This window comes from Callithrix jacchus, chromosome 22 (genome assembly GCF_049354715.1).
Source record: "Callithrix jacchus isolate 240 chromosome 22, calJac240_pri, whole genome shotgun sequence".
NCBI lineage: Eukaryota > Metazoa > Chordata > Mammalia > Primates > Cebidae > Callithrix > Callithrix jacchus.
In genome coordinates this window covers 16245547-16263769 of record NC_133523.1, presented here as the reverse complement: position 1 = coordinate 16263769, position 18223 = coordinate 16245547, and the positions used below count along the sequence as shown (strand labels likewise).

The following is an 18223-nucleotide window of genomic DNA, read 5'->3' as shown; positions in this document are numbered from 1 at the left end:
CCACGCCGCACCTGCGTCCTCCTCGCTCCCCGGGGGCCAAGATTGCCCAGAGCCTGTGGTTTCTGCAGAGGCTGCGGGGGCAGACCCGGGGGCAGGTTGTGGGGTATGAGAGAAAGAAAATCATAGCTCGCCTTGGAGGAGGGTGGCAGGGCAGACACCTGGCAGAACTGGCCAGCAGTCATCTGTATGGGGGCTGGGGCTGGAAGAGGGGGATAGGGAGGAATGGGGCATCTCTCCTGGTGCCACACACACCCCCACCCTGTGCCGGGTGAAGCTGAACCACACAGACGATACAGCCCTGGCCCAGCTCCCAGGAGTCCCCAAGCCAGGGAGATAGAGTCTGGGCAGACACTCCCAGACTGTCACTGGGGTCAGTGCCGGGGCAGGGGGGCAGATGCCAAGGTCTTAGATGATGGGAGGCCTGGCAAGGGCAAGCAGAGATTTAGGGGGCACTGAAGCTTCATCCTTGATTCCTTCCTCAGGCTTCCGTCACTGTCTCACCCACAAGCATACCACCTGCAGTCAATTTCATTTTTCTTTTTTCTTTTTTTTTTCCTTAAAGACAAGGTCTTGCTTTGTCGCTCAGGCTGGAGTGCAGTGGCACGATCACGGCTCACTGCAGCCTGGAACTCCTGGGCTCAAGCGACCTGCCTCAGCCTCCCGAGTAGCTGGGACCACAGGCACATGCCACCATCATGCCTGGCTAATTTTTGTATTTTTTGTAGGCACGGGGGTCTTCCTATGCTGCCCAGGCTGGTGGGCAAACCTGGACTCAAGTGATCGGCCCACCTCCACCACCCAAAATGTTAGGATTATAGGCATGAGCCATCACATCTGGCATATTTCACTTTTTAAGTGTCTCTTAAAGGTGTCCCTTTTCTTTACTTTTTTTTAGACAGCGTCTCACTCTGTTGCCCAGGCTGGAGTGCAGTGGCGCGATCTCAGCTCACTGCAACCTCCGCCTCCTGGATTCAAGCGACTTCTGGCTAATTTTTGTTTTCATTTGTTTGTTCGTTAGTAGAGCTGGGGTTTTGCCATATGGGTCAGGCTGGTCTCAAACACCTGACCTCAGGTGATCCTCCCGCCTTGGCCTCCCAAAGTGCTGGGATTACAGGTGTGAGCCACTGCGCCCAGCAAAGGTGTCCCTTTTCTCGGGCCCAGACCCCATCTTCAGCACCCCCAAACCCTCAGTGCTGACCTCCTGAAACTCTCCCACTGCCCTCTGGGGAAGCACCACTGAGGCCCCAGCTTCATTGCTCCATAAGCCCTCCGGCCCCGCTCAGCCCCCAGTAGATCCTGAAGCCTCCATGTGCCTCTGACCCCAGCACTCCTGTCCAGTACCTGGAGAACTCTTCTGCCTCCTACACATGGTCGTCCAAGCTTCACTCCTCAGGTGAAGAGACCAGACGCCAGCCTCTTGGAGAGTCATCCCTGTGCCAGCATTTGACGTGGTTTGGTTAGTTGGGTGTCTCCACCCCTTCACCTGTGTTGTGCCTGGCACAGAGCAGCCCTCAATGTTTGCTGAATGAATGAATGAACGAAGGGAGGGCATACAACCTACACTCAAAGCCGGAATGTGATCAGATGGAGCCATCACGGGTTTTCTGATGAGGGGAGTGTCAAGCCCTGAGCTCTGGGTCCAGCTTAGCTGAGGGAGTGGGGTGGGTCCCTGAAGACCTCTCAAGGACACTGAACACATCCCAGCGGCCAGGGCTCCAGGCTGGAGGAAGGAAAGCCCAGAGCGTGGCCCCTCAGATGGTAAGATCCCCACGGAGCCCGAGGCAGGCGGTCAGGTCATCACTGAATAGAGAACATATGTACCCCAATGTCCATTGCACCTATTGGCCTCAGTAGTAGAATCCCTGATCATAGCAGAGCCCATGGCTGTCCAGTGGAGACTCATCTTCCCGACTTCCTTGCAGCAATGTGGGACTGTGCAACCCAGGCTGCCCTCGAAGGTTGAGCAGAAGTGTCTTGGGTGAATCCTGGGGAGCTTCTTCATGCTAGGCCTGGAATGTGGACACAATGGCTGGAGCACAAGCAGCCACCTTGGGCCATGAGATAGAATCCACTGACAGGGCAAAGCAATGATGTAGAAGGAACTAGGGTTACTGAAGAATGTGTGACATTGCTCTACCAGCCCTGAATGGTGTCTCTCTAGAGAAAAAGCTAAACCTCCATTTCGCTTAAGTAATATCTGAATGTAATCTTCACTAACACCCAGGATTCATTTCTTCTTTTTTTAAAAAAATTGTTTCTTCAGCCCGCTGTGGCGGCTCAAGCTGTAATACCAGCACTTTGGGAGGCCAAGACAGGCAGGTCATCTGAGGTCAGGAGTTCAAGACCAGCCTGGCCAACATGGTGAAACCCCGTCTCTACTAAAAATAGAAAAAAAAGCCAGGTGTGGTGGTGGGTGCCTGTAATCCCAGCTACTTAGGAGGCTGAGGCAGGAGAATCACTTGAACCCAGTAGGCGGAGGCTGTAGTGAGCCAAGATCGGACCACTGCGCTCCAGCACTCCAGACTAAGCGGCAGAACGAGACTGTCTCAAAAAAAGAAAAAAAAAACCACCAGATGATACGGGCAAGGTAGAAAAATGCAGCAGGAGGGGATGGAAGATGGGCATGGGGGGGGTCCGGAAGGTAATGTTGCCAAAGACCTCAATTAAAGGAAGTGAGAGGCCGGGGCAGTGGTTCATGCCTGTAAGGAAGTGAGGGGCCGGGGGCAGTGGTTCATGCCTGTAATCCCAGCACTTTGGGAGGTTGAGGCAAGTGGATCACTTGAGGTCAGGATTTCAAGACCAACCTGGCCAGCCTGTTGACACTCAATTTCTACCAAAAATACAAAAGTTAGCCTGGCATGGTGGTGGGTGCCTGTAATCCAGCTACTTGGGAAGCTGAGGCAGGAGACTCTCCTGAACCCGGGAGGTGAGGCTGGAGTGAGCTGAGATTGCGCCACTGCACGCCAGCCTGGACGACAGAGCAAGACCCTGTCTCCTCCAAAAAAGAAAGTGAGGGCCTGAGCCATGCAAAAGGCTGCAGGAAAGGAGATACCGGGCAGCGGGCTGAGCACAGGCAAGGGCCCTGGGGTGGAATGTGCTCCGCGGGCTCTAGGAACAGCCGGAAGTGGGTGCGTCATAAGGACGTAGAGTGAGGGGCTGATGCTGCTGGGGAGAGCAGGTGAAAGGGGTCATGTGGAGTCTTGTGGGAAGGGGTGGATTTCGCTCCCAAGGCAAAACGGAGCAGGAAGGGTTATGGCTCTCAGGAAAGAGTAGATGGTGACAGCCCCAGGCAGAACTGTCCACGTGGATCCCTGCTCTAGCTGCTCAATTTCCCTTCATTTCTCTGCCCCATGCCCCAACCCCTGCCCACTGCTGTGGGGGCCACAGCCACCTGCCCTTGCCCAGGCCCACAGCTGAGCCGTTTCCACTGGGGTCTCTGTGCTGCTTGTCAGTCTCCTTCCGCTCAGGCCTGTCCCACTTCCTCACTCTCACATCTGAGGGGCCCACCGGGACAAGACACTGAAGAAAACTTCACTTTCTGTGGTTTCGGCTCCACTCTCGCCCTGAACAGTCGCCTCCTCGGAGGTTTCAATTCCCACCTCCTGCACAGCTGGGTGCCTCCTCTGAATCCCCCAGAGAAGCTCACACGTGACTGGGCAGCCCCCATGCACCCACCAGCCCCCCACACTGTCATCCCTGGGGCCGGGACAAAGGTGGAGGGTGGGCCATGAGCAGATGCACTCTGGGAATGTGTGCACAAGCCCAGCACATCGAGACTAGACTCTTTGGTGCTTTCAAGGCTCTGAGCAGGCCTGCAGCGTGGCTGATTGCAGTGCTTGGGCCTGTGTGCAGTGGGAGCTCAGCAGAGGGTTCACTTATGTCCGCCCAAAGACATGTGTACATCCGGACCCAGGAAACTCAGCATGTGACCTAATTCAGAATACTTATTCCAAATAAGCATTTATTTGGGACTTATTTGGAATACTTCTTTGGTATCTTGAGATGGCACCGTCCTGGGTACAGGGTGACCCTAAACCCAATGAGGGGTGTCCTCATGAGAAAAGAGGGCCAGGTGTGGTGGCTCCTGCCCATAATCCCAGCACTCTGGGAGGCTGAGGCTGGAGAATCGCTTGACCTCAGGGGTTCGACACCAACCTGGGCAACATAGCGAGACACTGTCTCTACAAAAAATGTTCAAAAGTAGCCAGGCATGGTGATGCGCAACTGTAGCCCCAGATACTTGGGAGGCTGAGATGAGAGGAGCGATTTAGCCCAGGAGATGGAGGCTGCTATAAGCTGTGACTGCGCCACTGCACTCTAGCATGGGTTAGTGAGACCCTGTCACAAAAAAATAATAATAAATAAAGAGGAGGAGAGCACACACAAGAAGGCGGCCAAGTGAAGGTGAGAGGGAGGAGACACTGGAGTGATGCAGCCGCGAGCCAAGGGACACCAAGGACAGGAGAGGCCTGGGACGGGCTCGGCCTCAGAGCTTCCAAAGGGAACCAACACTGAGGCCACCTTGACTTTGAACTTCTGATCTCCACAAGGAGGACAGATAGGACAGAATACATTTCCGTTGTCTTTTTTTTTGAGATGGAGTTTCACTCTTGTTGCCCAGGCTGGAGTGCAATGGCACGATCTTGGCTCACTGCAACCTCTGCCTCCTGGGTTCAAGCGACTCTCCTGTCTCAGCCTCCTGAGTAGCTGGGATTATAAGCACATGCCACCATGCCCACCTAATTTTTATATTTTTAGTAGAGACAGGGTTTCATTATATTGGATTCGAGACCAGCCTGCTGGTCTCAAACTCCTGACTGCAGGTGATCCACCCACAAAGTGTTGAGATTACAGGCGTGAGGCACGATGCCCAGCTTTTTTTTTTTAAGACACAGTCTTGCTCTGTCACTCAGGCTGGAGTACAGTGGCCGGATCTCGGCTCACTGCAACCTCTGCTTCCCACGTTCAAACAATTGTTGTGCCTCCCGAGTAGCTAGGATTAGAGGTGCCCACCAACATGCCCAGCTAATTTTTGTATTTTTAGTAGAGACAGGGTTTCACCATGTTAGCCAGGCTGGTCTCGATCTCCTGACCTCAACTGATCTGCCTGCCTCATTCTCCCAAAGTGCTGGGATGACAGGCGTGAGCCACCTCGCTTGGCCTGTTGTCTTAGGTCACCTCAGGAAATTCCTCCAAGGTGGCGATGCCCAGGGGAGAGGCCCCGCCCTCCTCCCCATACATGGGGGCTGTGGATCAGAACCCAGGCCAGGTTGCCCCCAGGCCTGCTGCCATCGAGGACCCCAAGACAGCGCATACTTCCAGCAACGCTCCTTTTAATATCCGGATGCCCAGAGCCACGGCTGGTGTGTTGAGCCCCGGGCAGGGCTGGTGGCCAGAGTCTGTCGGCTTCCAGCAGCACCACGTGGCTTTTTCCAGTGAGAGCCTGGATCACGGCGGCCAACAGAGGCCCAGCCCCTGGGGCCGTGTGCCTGGTCCCAGCTGCAGCGTCCCTCTGGCCAGCTACAAAGTGGAATGCTTCTCGAAGGGCACGGTCAGGAGTCGGGCGGCCGCCTCATCCAAGAACCAGCACAGTTTCCCGGTGTGGGGCTGGACCAGGGCTGCGGGCAGCGGGTTTTCCTCCTTGTCCTCCAAAATGCGCTGCAGGAGAGGGCAAGAGAGTGAGGCCCCGCCCCCGCCCCAGGCCCCGCCCCTCAGCACTCTCCTGGCTCCCCTGCCAAGGATGAGACTCTTGTACCCTCAAAATGTGACAATGCTCCACTCAGCTGTCGTTGCGCCAAACAGGAGGGACAGAGTCCCTTCCTCTCTATCCACTGGAACTATTTTTATTTTTTTTGAGACAAGGTCTTGAGCTGCCATCCAGGCTGGAGTACAGTGGCGCCATCACAGCTCACTGCAGCCTCCATCTCTGAGGCTGAACTGATCCTCCGCCTCAGCCTGCTAAGTATCGGGACTACAGGCACGTGCCACCATGCCGGGCTAATTTTTTAATGTTTTGTAGAAACGAGGTTTTGGCTATGTTAGTAAAGACGAGGTTTTACTATGTTTGCCCAGACTAGTCTCAAACTCCTAGACTGAAGTGATCCTCCCACCTCAGCCTCCCAAACTGCTGGGATTACAGGCACGAGCGGCCGTGCCTGGTGCATAACTGTTTAATACTGCAAAAGACCAGAGCAGAAGATGAGAGTCAATAGATTCCGCTATGTAGACCATCCAGTCTCTACCGCGACCACTCAGCTCTGCAGCTCCTGCCCCAGAGCAGACAATACACACATAAGCGGGTGTGGCTATGTTCCAATAAAACTTTATTTCTGGGCCAGGTAGCTCATGCCTATAATCCCAGCACTTTGGGAGGCTGAGGCAGGTGGATTACGAGGTCAGGACTTCGAGACCATCCTGGCTAGCATGGTGAAACCCCATCTCTACTAAACATATAAAAAATTAGCCAGGCATGGTGGCATGCACCTGTAGTCTCAGCTACTCGGGAGGCTGGGGCAGGAGAATCACTGGAACCCAGGAGGTGGAGGTTGTAGTGAGCCAAGACCATGCCACTGCACTCCAGCCTGGGTGATAGAGTGAGACTCCATCTAAAAAATAAATTAAAAAAAAACAAAAACAAACATACACACATACATAAATCCACTCATTAATTTATGATTTTAATTTCACTTAGTCCTGTCTCTGACATTTTGTAGGTTTATATTATTGTCCTTTTTCTAATTCTAGAGGAAAGCACTTGATTTATTTATTTCAATGGTTTGCTACTTAATAATTTTTTTTTGAGGTTTCACCATGTTGTTCAGGCTGGTCTTGAACTCCCAACTTCAGGTGATCCACCCGCCTTGGCCTCCAAAGTGCTTGGATCATAGGCATGAGCCACCATGTCCTGCCTTTTTTTAAAAATAATTTTTAAAAATGCATTTGAATGCTATTAATTTACCTCTGAGTGCAGCTTTGCCCTCATCTCATCAATTTCATTTCACAGCTGTTAATACCTAACTAGCCTTTAATTGCCATTTCCCCCGCTTTTTTTCTAATTGCAATTTCAAGCTCCCTTTCAACCCAAGAATGACTGAGTTTTCTTCAGATCTGATGCTTCAACATAATAATGTCTGGGGCTATCTTCTGTCCCTGGAGCCCACATGCCCATGACCTTCCTGGGACTGGAACCCTCAGCTGTTACCTTCAGAACAGCTGCCTTGCCTTCTCCAGTTGCCACAAAGATGACAGTTCGTGCTGCATTCAGGACAGGTAACGTGAGGGTCACACGTTGTGCTGGTGGCTTCGGGGAGTCACTGATGGGAGCTACAATCTTTTCCCGCTCCTGGGGGAGGAAGGCCAGGGATGGAGACAGAAGCACAATGTCACTTTGGCTTCCTGGACACTTACACACACCCAGCCTGGCCCAGACACCATTCCATCCCATCCTAACAGTCCCACAGTGGGGTAGTTTAAGGCCCCTGTTTTAAGAGGCTGAACTGAGACCTGGAAGGGTTGAGCCCAGCAGGCATGTACGTTGCTGGAGGCTGACTTGAACCCTGGCTCTAGACAGCCCTCCCCACAGGTGTCCCTCCCTCTAGAAGTCCCAGATGTTAGGGACTGGGCTTAGCACTAGGGCAGAACCCACGTCTGTGTGCTCACCTGCAGGAGGGGGTGGTCTGGGAAGAGTGAGCAGGTGTGGCCATCGGGGCCTACCCCCAGGATCAGCAGGTCGAAAACCGGGATGGAGTCCCCTTGGAATGCCTGGGCATGGGGATAAGACAGTCTTGAGAGATTGTGAGGTGGCAGGGGCACAGGGGACTCAAAGGACACAGAGACAGTTGTCAGAAAAAGAAATACAAGTAGGTGTGGCCAGGCATGGTGACTCACGCCTGTAATCCCAGCACTCTGGAAGGCTGAGGTGGGTAGATCAGGTGGTCAGGAGTTCGAGACTAGTCTGACCAACATGGGGTAACCCTGTCTCTACTAAAAATACAAAAATTAGCTTGTCGTGGTGGTGGGCAACTATAGTCCCAGCTACTTGGGAATCTGAGGAAGGAAAATCCTCCACTTGAACCCAGGAGGCGGAGGTTGCAGTGAGCTGAGATCATACCACTGCACTCCAGCCTGGTGACAAAGGGAGACTCCATCTCAAAAAAAGAAAGAAATACAAGTAGGTGTAACACACGAAACAGTGCTCCTTAGCCCTCAGCCTGTGATCAAAGCCACACATCGGGAGACACATATGTCCCCAAAATGTGAGGACCCAGGCCTGTTTCCTGGGCAGCAGACGCCAGGTGGTCTTCAGGCTCCCCTGGACAGGACTGTGGGCTCAAAGAGGGGATTCCTCAAAGGGATTTACCAGCAATCCCTGAGGCAGTTCCCACTGGCGACAATCAGAGGGCTGCTCTGCTGCCCGGACGAGGCCACTGCTCAGGGCTCACCTGACTCAGCTTCTTGGCGTAGTCCTCAGCTGCCTCCTCCACAGGCAGCTTGGGGTTAATGGTGATCACCTGGCTTTCTGGGATTGCCAGTCTGGAGAGAAGATGCGTCTACGGCCAACAGAGGGACAGTGTCACCAACAGTAACGTGACCACCTGGATCCTCCGCGGAGGTTGTGATGGCACTATAACACCCATTTACAGATGGGGAGACTGAGGCATGGGGATGCCGGTGCATTTGTGCAAGGTCCTCTGGGTGGTGAGTGGCACAGTCACCTCGGGAATGCTGGAAGCCAGGACCCTGAACTCTGGGTGACGTCGCCTGTCAGGGTGGAGGAGGTTCAAGCGCAAGAGGGAGCCCTGCTGTTCTTGAGGGACTGAACAGGTGGGTGGGCCTCCGGAGTGAACTGGGATCATGGTGGTTCTGGCTGGGGCCAGTGTTCCAACAGGGGTCTTTCAAGTCCATTGTATTTGGAGGGTTTCCTGGCCACGGCCTGCACCTGTCTATCCAGCCCACTGTCCTACTTCAAACCCTCAGGGTTTCACGGCCCTTGGGATAAAACTCAGCCCTCACTATCCTCTGTGAGGCCCTGTGACTTTCTCCACCCCAACCCTCCCTCCTGACATTGCCTAGGAAACTCCTATACATCCCTCAGGCCACCTCCTCCAAGCAGCCACCCCCGCTTACACCTGCCCCACTATAGGGAGTAGGGGTGCGGCTTGGCCAGGCGTAGCACTTGTACCCAATGCACAGCAGGCACCCTGGCCTGTGAATGGTGGAGTTGGCGGCAGATTTAACTCAAAAGCACTTGGAGTCAGACCTCCTAGAAGGGAAAGGCTGCAGCCCTTTCCCGCTGAGATGTACCCCGGGGCCCCTGATCTGAGACGGCTTCCGTGTCTCAGTGCCTCGTCTTTGTGCAAAGTCTAGCTCGGTGAGCCAAGGCAATGTTAAGGTGAGCCACGAAGTAAAAGCAGGGGCTGACCGCCCTGAATGCTGACCTGAGGAGTGTGGGCTCTACATTGAGGGCACTGGGGAGCCAAGGAGGGTGTGTGAGCTGGGGAGGGACACAATGGTATCCATGGTTGGAAAGATCACTCTGCTCTGTCCAAGGTCCCCGTGTTAGTCTGTGTAGGCTGCTATCACAAAACACCATAAAGTTGAGGCTTATAAACACCAGAAAATGAAAAGACATGGTGGCTCACGCTGTAATCCAAGCACTTTGGGAGGCCAAGGTGGGACAATTGATTGAGCCCAGGAGTTCGAGACCAGCCCAGGCAGCATAGTGAGACTTCATATTTACTAAAAATAAATTAGCGGCTAGGCGTGGTGGCTCACACCTGTAATCACAGCACTTTGGGAGGCCAAGGCAGGCGATTCACCTGAGGTCAAGAGTTCAAGACCAGCCTGACCAATATGGAGAAACCCTGTCTCTAACAAAAATACAAAATTAGCTGGGCATGGTAGCACGTGCCTGTAATCCCAGCTACTCAGGAGGCTGAGGCAGGAGAATCACTTGAACCCAGGAGCTGAGATCGTGCCACTGCACTCCAGCCTGGGCAACAAGAGCGAAAAACTCTGTCTCAAAAAAAAAAATTAGCTGGGCCTGGTGGTGCACACTTGTGGTTCCAGCTTCTGGGGAAGCGGAGGCAGGAGGGTTGCTCTCCAGCCCGGGAGTTGAAGCCTGCAGTAAGCCATGATACAGACCTCTGCACTCCGGCCTGGGCAACAGAGCAAGATCCTATCTCAAAAAAAGGGCAGGGCAGGGCAGGGGAGGGGAGGGAAGGGGAGGGGAGGGTATATGGGTCTTTGCAAATGTAATTACTTAAGAACAATCATAGTGGATTAGTGTGGGCCCTAAATCCAAAGACTAGTGTCCTTTTAAGACGAGAAGACACACAGAATCAGAGAAGGACATGTGTAGGCAGAGGCAGGAAATTAGAGTGAAGTGACCCCAAGCCAAGGAATACCGGGGGCCCCAGAAGATGGAGGAGAAAATGAAGGATCCTCTCAAGGAGCCTTCAGAGGGGCCATGGGTCCACCAATACCTTGATTTCAGACGCCTGGCCTCCAGAACGGTGAGGGAATCAATCCCTGTGGTTTTAAGCCACTCGGTTTGTGGTCATTTGTTATGCAGCCCTAGGGAACCAGTACGATTCCCCTCACAGAGAACTGGCAGAAGAGGCCAGTCTGGCACCAGATTTGTTCCGTGGCACGGCCTTGGCCTTGGTTGGGCCCTCTTGTCACAGCGTGACCATAGTCAGCTCCTGCACATGGTCCGTCTCTCAGCTCAAATGGCACTTTCTCAGGACCCCCATCCCACAGCCCTTGACAATGAATGCTTGCTCCCTCTTCCCTAGCACTCTGTAGCATTTCACTTTTTGTTTTTTAAGACAGTCTCAACTGTTGCCCAGGCTGGAGTACAGTGACACCATCTCGGTTCACTGCAACATCTGCCTCCTGTGTTCAAGCAATTCTGGTGCCTCAGCCTCCCCAGTAGCTGGGATTACAGGCCCGCACCACCATGCCTGGCTAATTTTTGTATTTTTAGTAGAGATGGGGTCTCGCCATTTGGCCAGGCTGGTCTCCAACACCTGACCTCAGGTGATCTTCCTCAGCCTCCCAAAGTGCTGAGATTACAGGCATGAGTCACTGCGTCTGGCCAAAAACCTGCTTTTAAATGATGCTCTTGAAGACACACAGGAAGGTGGAAGCTAAATGTGTACCCAACTATGAAGTCAGATGAGGCAGGGTCACACCCTGGCTGCCCCTCTGGTCACTAGATGCCTTGGGTGGGTAAGCTCTCCTCTGCTGGCCTCAGTTTCCCCATCTATGAAACGGGTGTAACATCTCATAAGCTGTGGTAGGGATTCATGAACTGATGCACAGAAAGCCTTCCCTCTTATTATTAAAAAACCCACAAACCATCATCAGCTCAAGCTTCTATGCAAAAAGAAGACGACACACCCAGCATGGGGTGGCCCTCCACGCTGCCAGGCTCAGGTGACCTGAGGCTCCGGTCTTTGAGCCCGCTCCTCCCACTCTTCCCTGAGCCAGGCCAAGGCTCCTGCAAGCCTCAGTTTCCGTGTCTGTAAAAAGAGCGCGTTCCTCTGATTCCATTGAATCCTGAGGCTCAAGGCCAAAGACAAAGAGCCTGGAAGCAGGGCCATCAGAGCGGCAAAGCTGCCCGGGGATCCCCGAGAACTCGCCGAGGTGAGAGATGAGGACCCTGCGATCCAGGCTCCACACCTAATTCCTCGTGCCCCCGTCCGCTACGGGGCTGAGCTATGGGCCTCGTAGTGAAATGGGTCACTCGGATTCCCTGCCAGGACCTTGCCGGTGCCGTTCCTCTGCCTGATCGATCGCCGGACGAGGTAGGAGGAGGAACTGCAAGCGGACCATTTCCAGCCCTGCCTAGATAAAGGCAGAGAGCGCAGGGAGATCCTGCTGGACCCACACTGTAGGCGGGGTTCAGGCGGTGGGCGAGCCCTTTCGTCACGACCCTCAGTCTCTCCTGTGGCCGAGGAGCAGGCAGTGGGCAACGCTCTCTTGGCGTGACACCAGTGAGCCCCACAGCCAAGGTGCAGGCAGTGGGCGCAACCCTCTTGGCTTGACCCTCGTATCCGAGGTCCAAGCAGTGGGCGCGGCCCTCCTGGCATGACCCCCAGCGGCCTCCGTAGCCGAGGTGAGAGCAGTGGGTGTGGCCCCCTTGCCTTGACACCCAGTGGTCCCTGTGGCCGAGGTGCAGGCAGCGGGCGCGGCCCTCTCGGCGTGACCCCTAGCGGCCCCTGTAGCCGAGGTGCCGGCAGTGGGCGCGGCCCTCTCGCCATGGTCCCCGGCGGCCTCCGTAGCCAGTGTGTAAGCGGTGGCTGCGGCCCTCTCGGCGTGACCCCCGGCGGCCCCCGTAGCTCTCACCCGGTAGAGGCCGTACGTGCTCTCGGCGTGATCGAAGGGTACGAGGCGTTCGTCGCAGAAGCCTAACGTCCAGCGAGCTAGGCTGACGGGCCCGGCAGGGGCGACGGCGGCGGGCAGCTCGCGGGCTAGCATCGAGACAAGGCTCCCGCCCGACAGGCCGAGCGCGAAACGGGCGCGGGCCCCCGCCAGGCAGCATGCTGCGCGCTGGGCCACCAGCTGCGCTAGCGACGCACCCAGCTCCTGGGGGCTCGAGAAGACCGAGATGAGGCCCGGGGCCGGCGCGGCCATGGCGACAGCGGCGGTGGGGAGGCGGAAGCGCTCCCGAAGGCAGCTGGTGCGCCTGCGCAAGGGCCGGCACTACACTTCTGCTTCAAGTACTTTGGGTGACCGTCTCTGGCACATGCGCAGTGAGGCAAGTGAAGCCCCGCCAGGGTCGGGTAGTCGGTCTGGCCCTACCCATTGAATCTTTCCCTGGTGTACCTGAGTCCTGTTGTCCCGAGTTCGATCAGTCAGTGCCTGAATACTTAACGTTGCGGTATCAGGGAGGGCCCGAGAGGGGAGCCCAAGAAGAGGACGTCCTATCCGGGTGGCAGGGATTTCTTGAAGGAGGGCATATTTTGGCGGGCTTTTAAATTCCTCCACCTTTAAACATATTTATCTTGTTGCTATTTGTTGCCCACCCTCTTTCATTAAAATATAAGCCCCATAAGAGTAGGGATATTGTTTTGTTCACTTGTTGCCTCGTAAACCTCCTGAACTATGCCTGGCACAAAGTAGGGTATGAGGCCAAGCTCAGTGGCTTACGCCTGTAATCCTAGCACTTTGGGAGGTTGAAGTGGGTGGATCACCTGAGGTTGGGAGTTCGAGACCCGCCTGGCCAACATGGTGAAACCCTGTCTCTACTAAAAATACAAAAATTAGCCGGGCGTTGTGGCATGCACCTGTAATCCCAGCTACTCGGGAGGCTGAGGCAGGAGAGTCGCTTGAACCCGGCAGGCAGAGGCTGCAGTGAACCGAGATGGTGCCAGTGCACTCCAGCCTGAGCAACAAAGCGAGACTCCATCTCAAAAAAAAAAACCAAAAAGACCTAAGGATGAAAATGTGCTTGTTGAATTTATTTTTTTACTTTTCTCATAGAGACAGGCTCTTGCTGTATGGTGTAGGCTGGTCTTGAGCTTCTGGGCTCAAGCGATCATCCTGCCTCAGCCTCCCAAAGTGGTAGTATTCAGGTGAGAGCCATTGCATCTGGCCATGATTGTTGAAATTTTTCAGCAAACACGCCTAGTGTGCTGTTGTGTCCCGCTGATTGCCCAGAAAAGCCTCCAGTCGAGTTGTTGGCTGGATGGAGGTCTGAAAGGGGGAGAAGGTCTCGTGGGCCTGGGGAGGCTGGGCCACTTCGGAGAGTGGGACAATTCAGTGAGGTATGTAAGCGCAATGAGACTGACACAAGTAGTGCATTTTAAAATCAGTAACAAATTAAGAAAATGATTCCATTTACTGTAGCATCACAAAGAATAAAATTAGAAATGAATTTTTTTTTTTTTTTTTTTTTGAGAGAGAGAGTTTTGCTCTTGTTGCCCAGGCTGGAGTGCAATGGCGGGATCTTGGCTCACAGCAACCTCCACCTCCCAGGTTCAGGCGATTCTCCTGCCTCAGCCTCTAGAGTAGATGGGATTACAGGCATGTGCCACCACACCTGGCCAACTTTGTATTTTTAGTAGAGACAGGGTTTTCCCATGTTGGTCAGGTTGGTCTCGAACTCCCGACCTCCGGTGCTCCACCCGCCTCTGCCTCCCAAAGTGCTGGGATTACAGGCATGAGCCACCATGCCTGGCCGGGAATAAATTTAATCAAAGAAGGGCAAGACTTTGTACATTGAAAGCTGCAGCTAGGCTTGGTAGCTCATACCTGTAATCCCAGCACTTTGGGAAGCCAAGGCTGGACCTGGTGGCAGCTGCCTGTGGTCCCAGCTACTTGGGAGGCTGTGGTGAGAGGATCACTTGAGCCCTGGAAGCTAAGGCTGCAGTGAGCTGTGTTCCTGCCACTCCACTCCAGACTGGGCGATAGAGTGAGAACCTTTCTCAAAACAAGCTAAACTAAACTAAAACTTTGCTGAAAAAAAGTTAAAGGTGATCTAAATAAGGGGCAAGACATCCTAGTTCATGGATTGGAAAGTATAATGTTGTTAGGACGGCAATATTCCACAAATTGGTCTACAGATGCAATGTAATCCCTTTGAGATTTATGACATTTTTGTAGAAATTGACAAATTGATCCTCAAATTCATAATAAATTGTAAATGGCTCCCAAATAGCCAAAACAATCTTGAATAAAATAGGAGGACTAATACTTTCTCATTTCAAACTTAATAAAAATGTATATTAATCCAAACAGCATGGTATTGGCGTAAGGATATACATGTAAATAAATGATTGGAACGGATACACACATAAACCCATGAATATATGATCAACTGATCTTTGCCAAGGGTGCCAAGACTATTCAAAAAGAAAGGAATAGTCCAGGCTCCGTGCCTCATGCCTGTAATCCCAGCACTTTGAGAGGCCAGGGCAGGTGAGTCATCTCAGGTCAGGAGTTCGAGACCAGCCTGGCCAACATAGTGAAACCCTATCTCTACTAAAAACACAAAAATTAGCTGGGCATGGTGGCTCCTGCCTGTCACCCCAGTTACTCAGGAGGCTGTGGCAGGATAACAGCTTCAATCCGGGAGGCAGAGGTTGCATTGAGCCAAGGTCACGCCACTGCACTCCAGCCTGGGTGACAGAGCGAGACTCCCGGTTAGAATAGTAAAACAAACAAAACCCAAAAGTCAATTAATTAAAAAAAAAAAAAACAACCCAGGCTCGATGGCTCACACCTGTAATCCCAGCACTTTGGTAGGCCAAGGCAGAGCGGATCACGAGGTCAGGAGTTCAAGACCAGACTGACCAACATGGTGAAACCCTGTCTCTACTAAAAAATACAAAAATTAGCTGGGCGTGGTGGCTCACGCCTGTAATCCCAGCTATTTGGGACGCTGAGGCAAGAGAATTGCTTTACCCGGGAGGCAGAGTTTGCAGTGAGCCGAGGTCACCTCTGCACTCCAGCCTGGGCCACAGAGCAAGACTCCATCTCCAAAAAAAAAGTACCATATCCGGTGGCAGGGTCTGGGAAAGGGATGGCAGGCACCATGTCCAGCCACAAAGGTGGCAAGAAGAAGCCCCTGAAACAGCCCAAGAAGCAGGCCAGGGAGACGAGCAAGATAAGGCTTTCAAGCAGAAACAGAAGAGCAGAAGAAACTCGAGGAGCTAAAAGGGAAGGCCGTGGGGAAGGGGCCCCTGGCCACAGGTGGAATTAAGAAATGTGGCAAGCAGCAAGCTGTCCTTGTCCCGAGGAGATGGTGAGCCCTTATTTCATCTGTATTTACACTTCTGTATTCTCTGCTATAGCATATTTTGGCTCCTGTAGCTGGAATTCAGTGTTGTCTTGGAGCTGTTGCACGTTGAAGAGAAAACTTTTGTTAAAAAAATAACAAAAAACGAACAGCATTCAAGCCTGAGAGTCATCAAGATTATTTTCTCACCAACTCGGAGGGAACTTCCTAGACACTGTTGCAGCTAGAGGCTTTGGAACATGAAAGAAGTTCCCTGGGCCACGGTGTCACCTGGAGCCCGTTGCAATGACTCCATTTCCCTCCTCCTGTCTCAATTTCTCCATCTGTACAATGGGGACCATGGTGACACTTCCTGAGGTGGTTGCGAGGTTGGAGAGATGCTAGTCAGAATTCAGTTGCTCAGCTGGATGCAGTGGCTCACACCTGTAATCCCAGCACTTTGGGAGGCCGAGGCAGATGCATTACCTGAGGTCCGGAGTTCGAGACCAGCCTGGCCAACATAGTGAAACCCTGTCTCTACTAAAACACAAAAATTATCTGGGTGTGGTGGCATGTGCCTCTAATCCCAGCTACTTGGGAGGCTGAGGCAGGAGAATCGCTTGAATGATGGAGGTGGAGGTGGAGGTTGCAGTGAGTTAGATGTGCCACTCACTGCCCTCCAGCCTGGGTGACAGAGCAAGACTCTGGCCCCCCCCCAAAAAAATGTACTTGCTCATCTGCACACCAGTCACCCCCTCAGTCCGCTTTCCCAGCAAATGCTTCTGTCACTTCCTTCCCCTGAGGTAGAGATAACAGGAGGCCAGCGTTATGACAAGGGAGGGGACAGCAGAGGTGAGGGTCAGTTGAGAGCACAGTAGTCTCCTCTTATTTAAACTTGGTCTTTCTGAAGTTGCCACAGTTCAAACATAGTACATGGAAAATTCCAGAAATAAGCAATTCATCAGTTTTAAACTGTGTGCCGTTCTGTGGAGCATGACGAAATCTCGGACTGTCTTGCTCCATCCCTCTCTGTCCCGCCCAGGGTCCATGAATCACCCCTTTGTCCGGCAGATCCATGCTGGAGATGATACTCCCCCAGCGCCCACTCATTTGTCACACGGTAGCCTCCTGGTTATGTGCTCAAAAAACCTGTATAAGCTGGGCACGGTCACTCACACCTGTAATCCCGGCACTTTGAGAGGCCGGGGGTGGGAGGACTGCTTGAGCCTAGGAGTTAGAGACCAGCCTGGGCAATATAGTGAGACTTCATCTCAACAAACAAATCAAAATTAGCTGGGCATGATGGTGCACGCCTATAGTCTCAGGCACGCAGGAGGTTGATGGAGGATTGTTGAGCCTGGCAGGTCAAGGCTGCAGTGAGTTATGATCATGCCACTGGGCAACAGAATAAGACCCTGTGTCAAAAATAAACTAAAAAGAAAGAGCGAGGGAAGGAGGAAGGAAAGGGAGGGAGTGACAGACGAAGGAAAAGAAAAAAAGCCGCATACGGTGTCTCATGTCTGTAATCCCAGCACTTTGGGAGCCTGAGGCAGGAGAATCGCTTGAACCCAGGAGGCGGAGTTTGTGGTGAGCCAAATGTGCCATTGCACTCCTACCTGGGTGACAGAGTGACTCTGTCTCAAAAAACAAAAAAAGAATAAAAAAAGGAAAGAGGGAGAGAGGGAAGGGAGGGAGGGAAAAAGAAAAAGAAAGAAACATCAGTATGAGAGTCAGTTTTAGGCATCCGTTTGGGGTCTTGGGACATATTCCCCAGGGGTTGGGAGGAAAACTATAGACACCTGAGCTTGGAGTCCTGGGTTCAAATCCCAGCTCAGTTGGCCACCCTGGCAGTCCTAGCAACTTTCACCCAGAGCTCTCACACCAGCCAGCATGTACACAGAAGAGGATACTCCTGGGACAGTCACACGTGCCAGGACATACCCTCTGATCTGGGCCATCCTGCAACACCTGCAGGAACCCCCAGGCAAATAGGCCAGCCCCAGACTGTGTGGGTCCTGCCGCCTTTTTTTTTTTGACAGTCTCACTCTGTTGCCCAGGCTGGACTGCAGTGGTGCGATCTCAGCTAACTGCAACCTCCACCTCCCAGGTTCTTAAGCAGTTCTCTGCCTCAGCCTCCTGGAGCAGCTCAGATTACAGCTTCAACACCTGGCTAATTTTTCTATTTTTTTTTTTTTTTTTTTAGTAGAGACAGGATTTCACCATCTTGGCTGGGCTGGTCTTGAACTCCTGACCTCATAATCCACCCACCTCAGACTCTCAAAGTGCTGGGATTACAGGCATGAGCCAACACGCCCGGCCCTTTTTTATTATTGTTTTGAGACAGAGTCTTGCTCTGTCACCTAGAATGGAGTGCTGTGTCATGATAGCTCACTGCAACATCCACCTCCTGGGCTCAAGCAGTTCTCCTGCCCCAGCCTCCCGGTAGCTGGAATTACAGGTGTGCACTAGCACACCTGGCTACCTTTTGCATTTATTTAC

At 53.1% G+C, this 18223-nt stretch overlaps 1 protein-coding gene and 1 pseudogene across 4 annotated transcripts; one reads left to right on the top strand and one right to left on the bottom strand.

Annotated features, from left to right (window-relative positions):
- Positions 1 to 5316: 5316 nt before the first annotated feature.
- PGLS (6-phosphogluconolactonase) lies at positions 5317 to 12680 on the bottom strand. 3 transcript variants are annotated; one of them, XM_002761892.5, is made up of 5 exons: positions 12352 to 12680; positions 8442 to 8549; positions 7660 to 7761; positions 7202 to 7342; positions 5317 to 5658 (listed from the first exon to the last, which is right to left on the bottom strand). In XM_002761892.5, exons 1-5 carry the CDS (start codon positions 12637 to 12639, stop codon positions 5521 to 5523), a joined length of 777 nt encoding a protein of 258 aa, XP_002761938.1. In that variant the 5' UTR covers positions 12640 to 12680; the 3' UTR covers positions 5317 to 5520. The 3 variants fall into 3 exon arrangements, with proteins under 3 accessions (XP_002761938.1, XP_035139479.1, XP_054106544.1); XM_035283588.3 differs by lacking the exon at positions 12352 to 12680 and adding an exon at positions 11769 to 12294; XM_054250569.2 differs by lacking the exon at positions 8442 to 8549.
- LOC128930553 (translation machinery-associated protein 7 pseudogene) lies at positions 12406 to 15897 on the top strand (annotated as a pseudogene). The gene has a single exon (XR_013531283.1). The product of XR_013531283.1 is annotated as a translation machinery-associated protein 7 pseudogene (transcript).
- The last annotated feature ends 2326 nt before the right edge of the window (positions 15898 to 18223 follow it).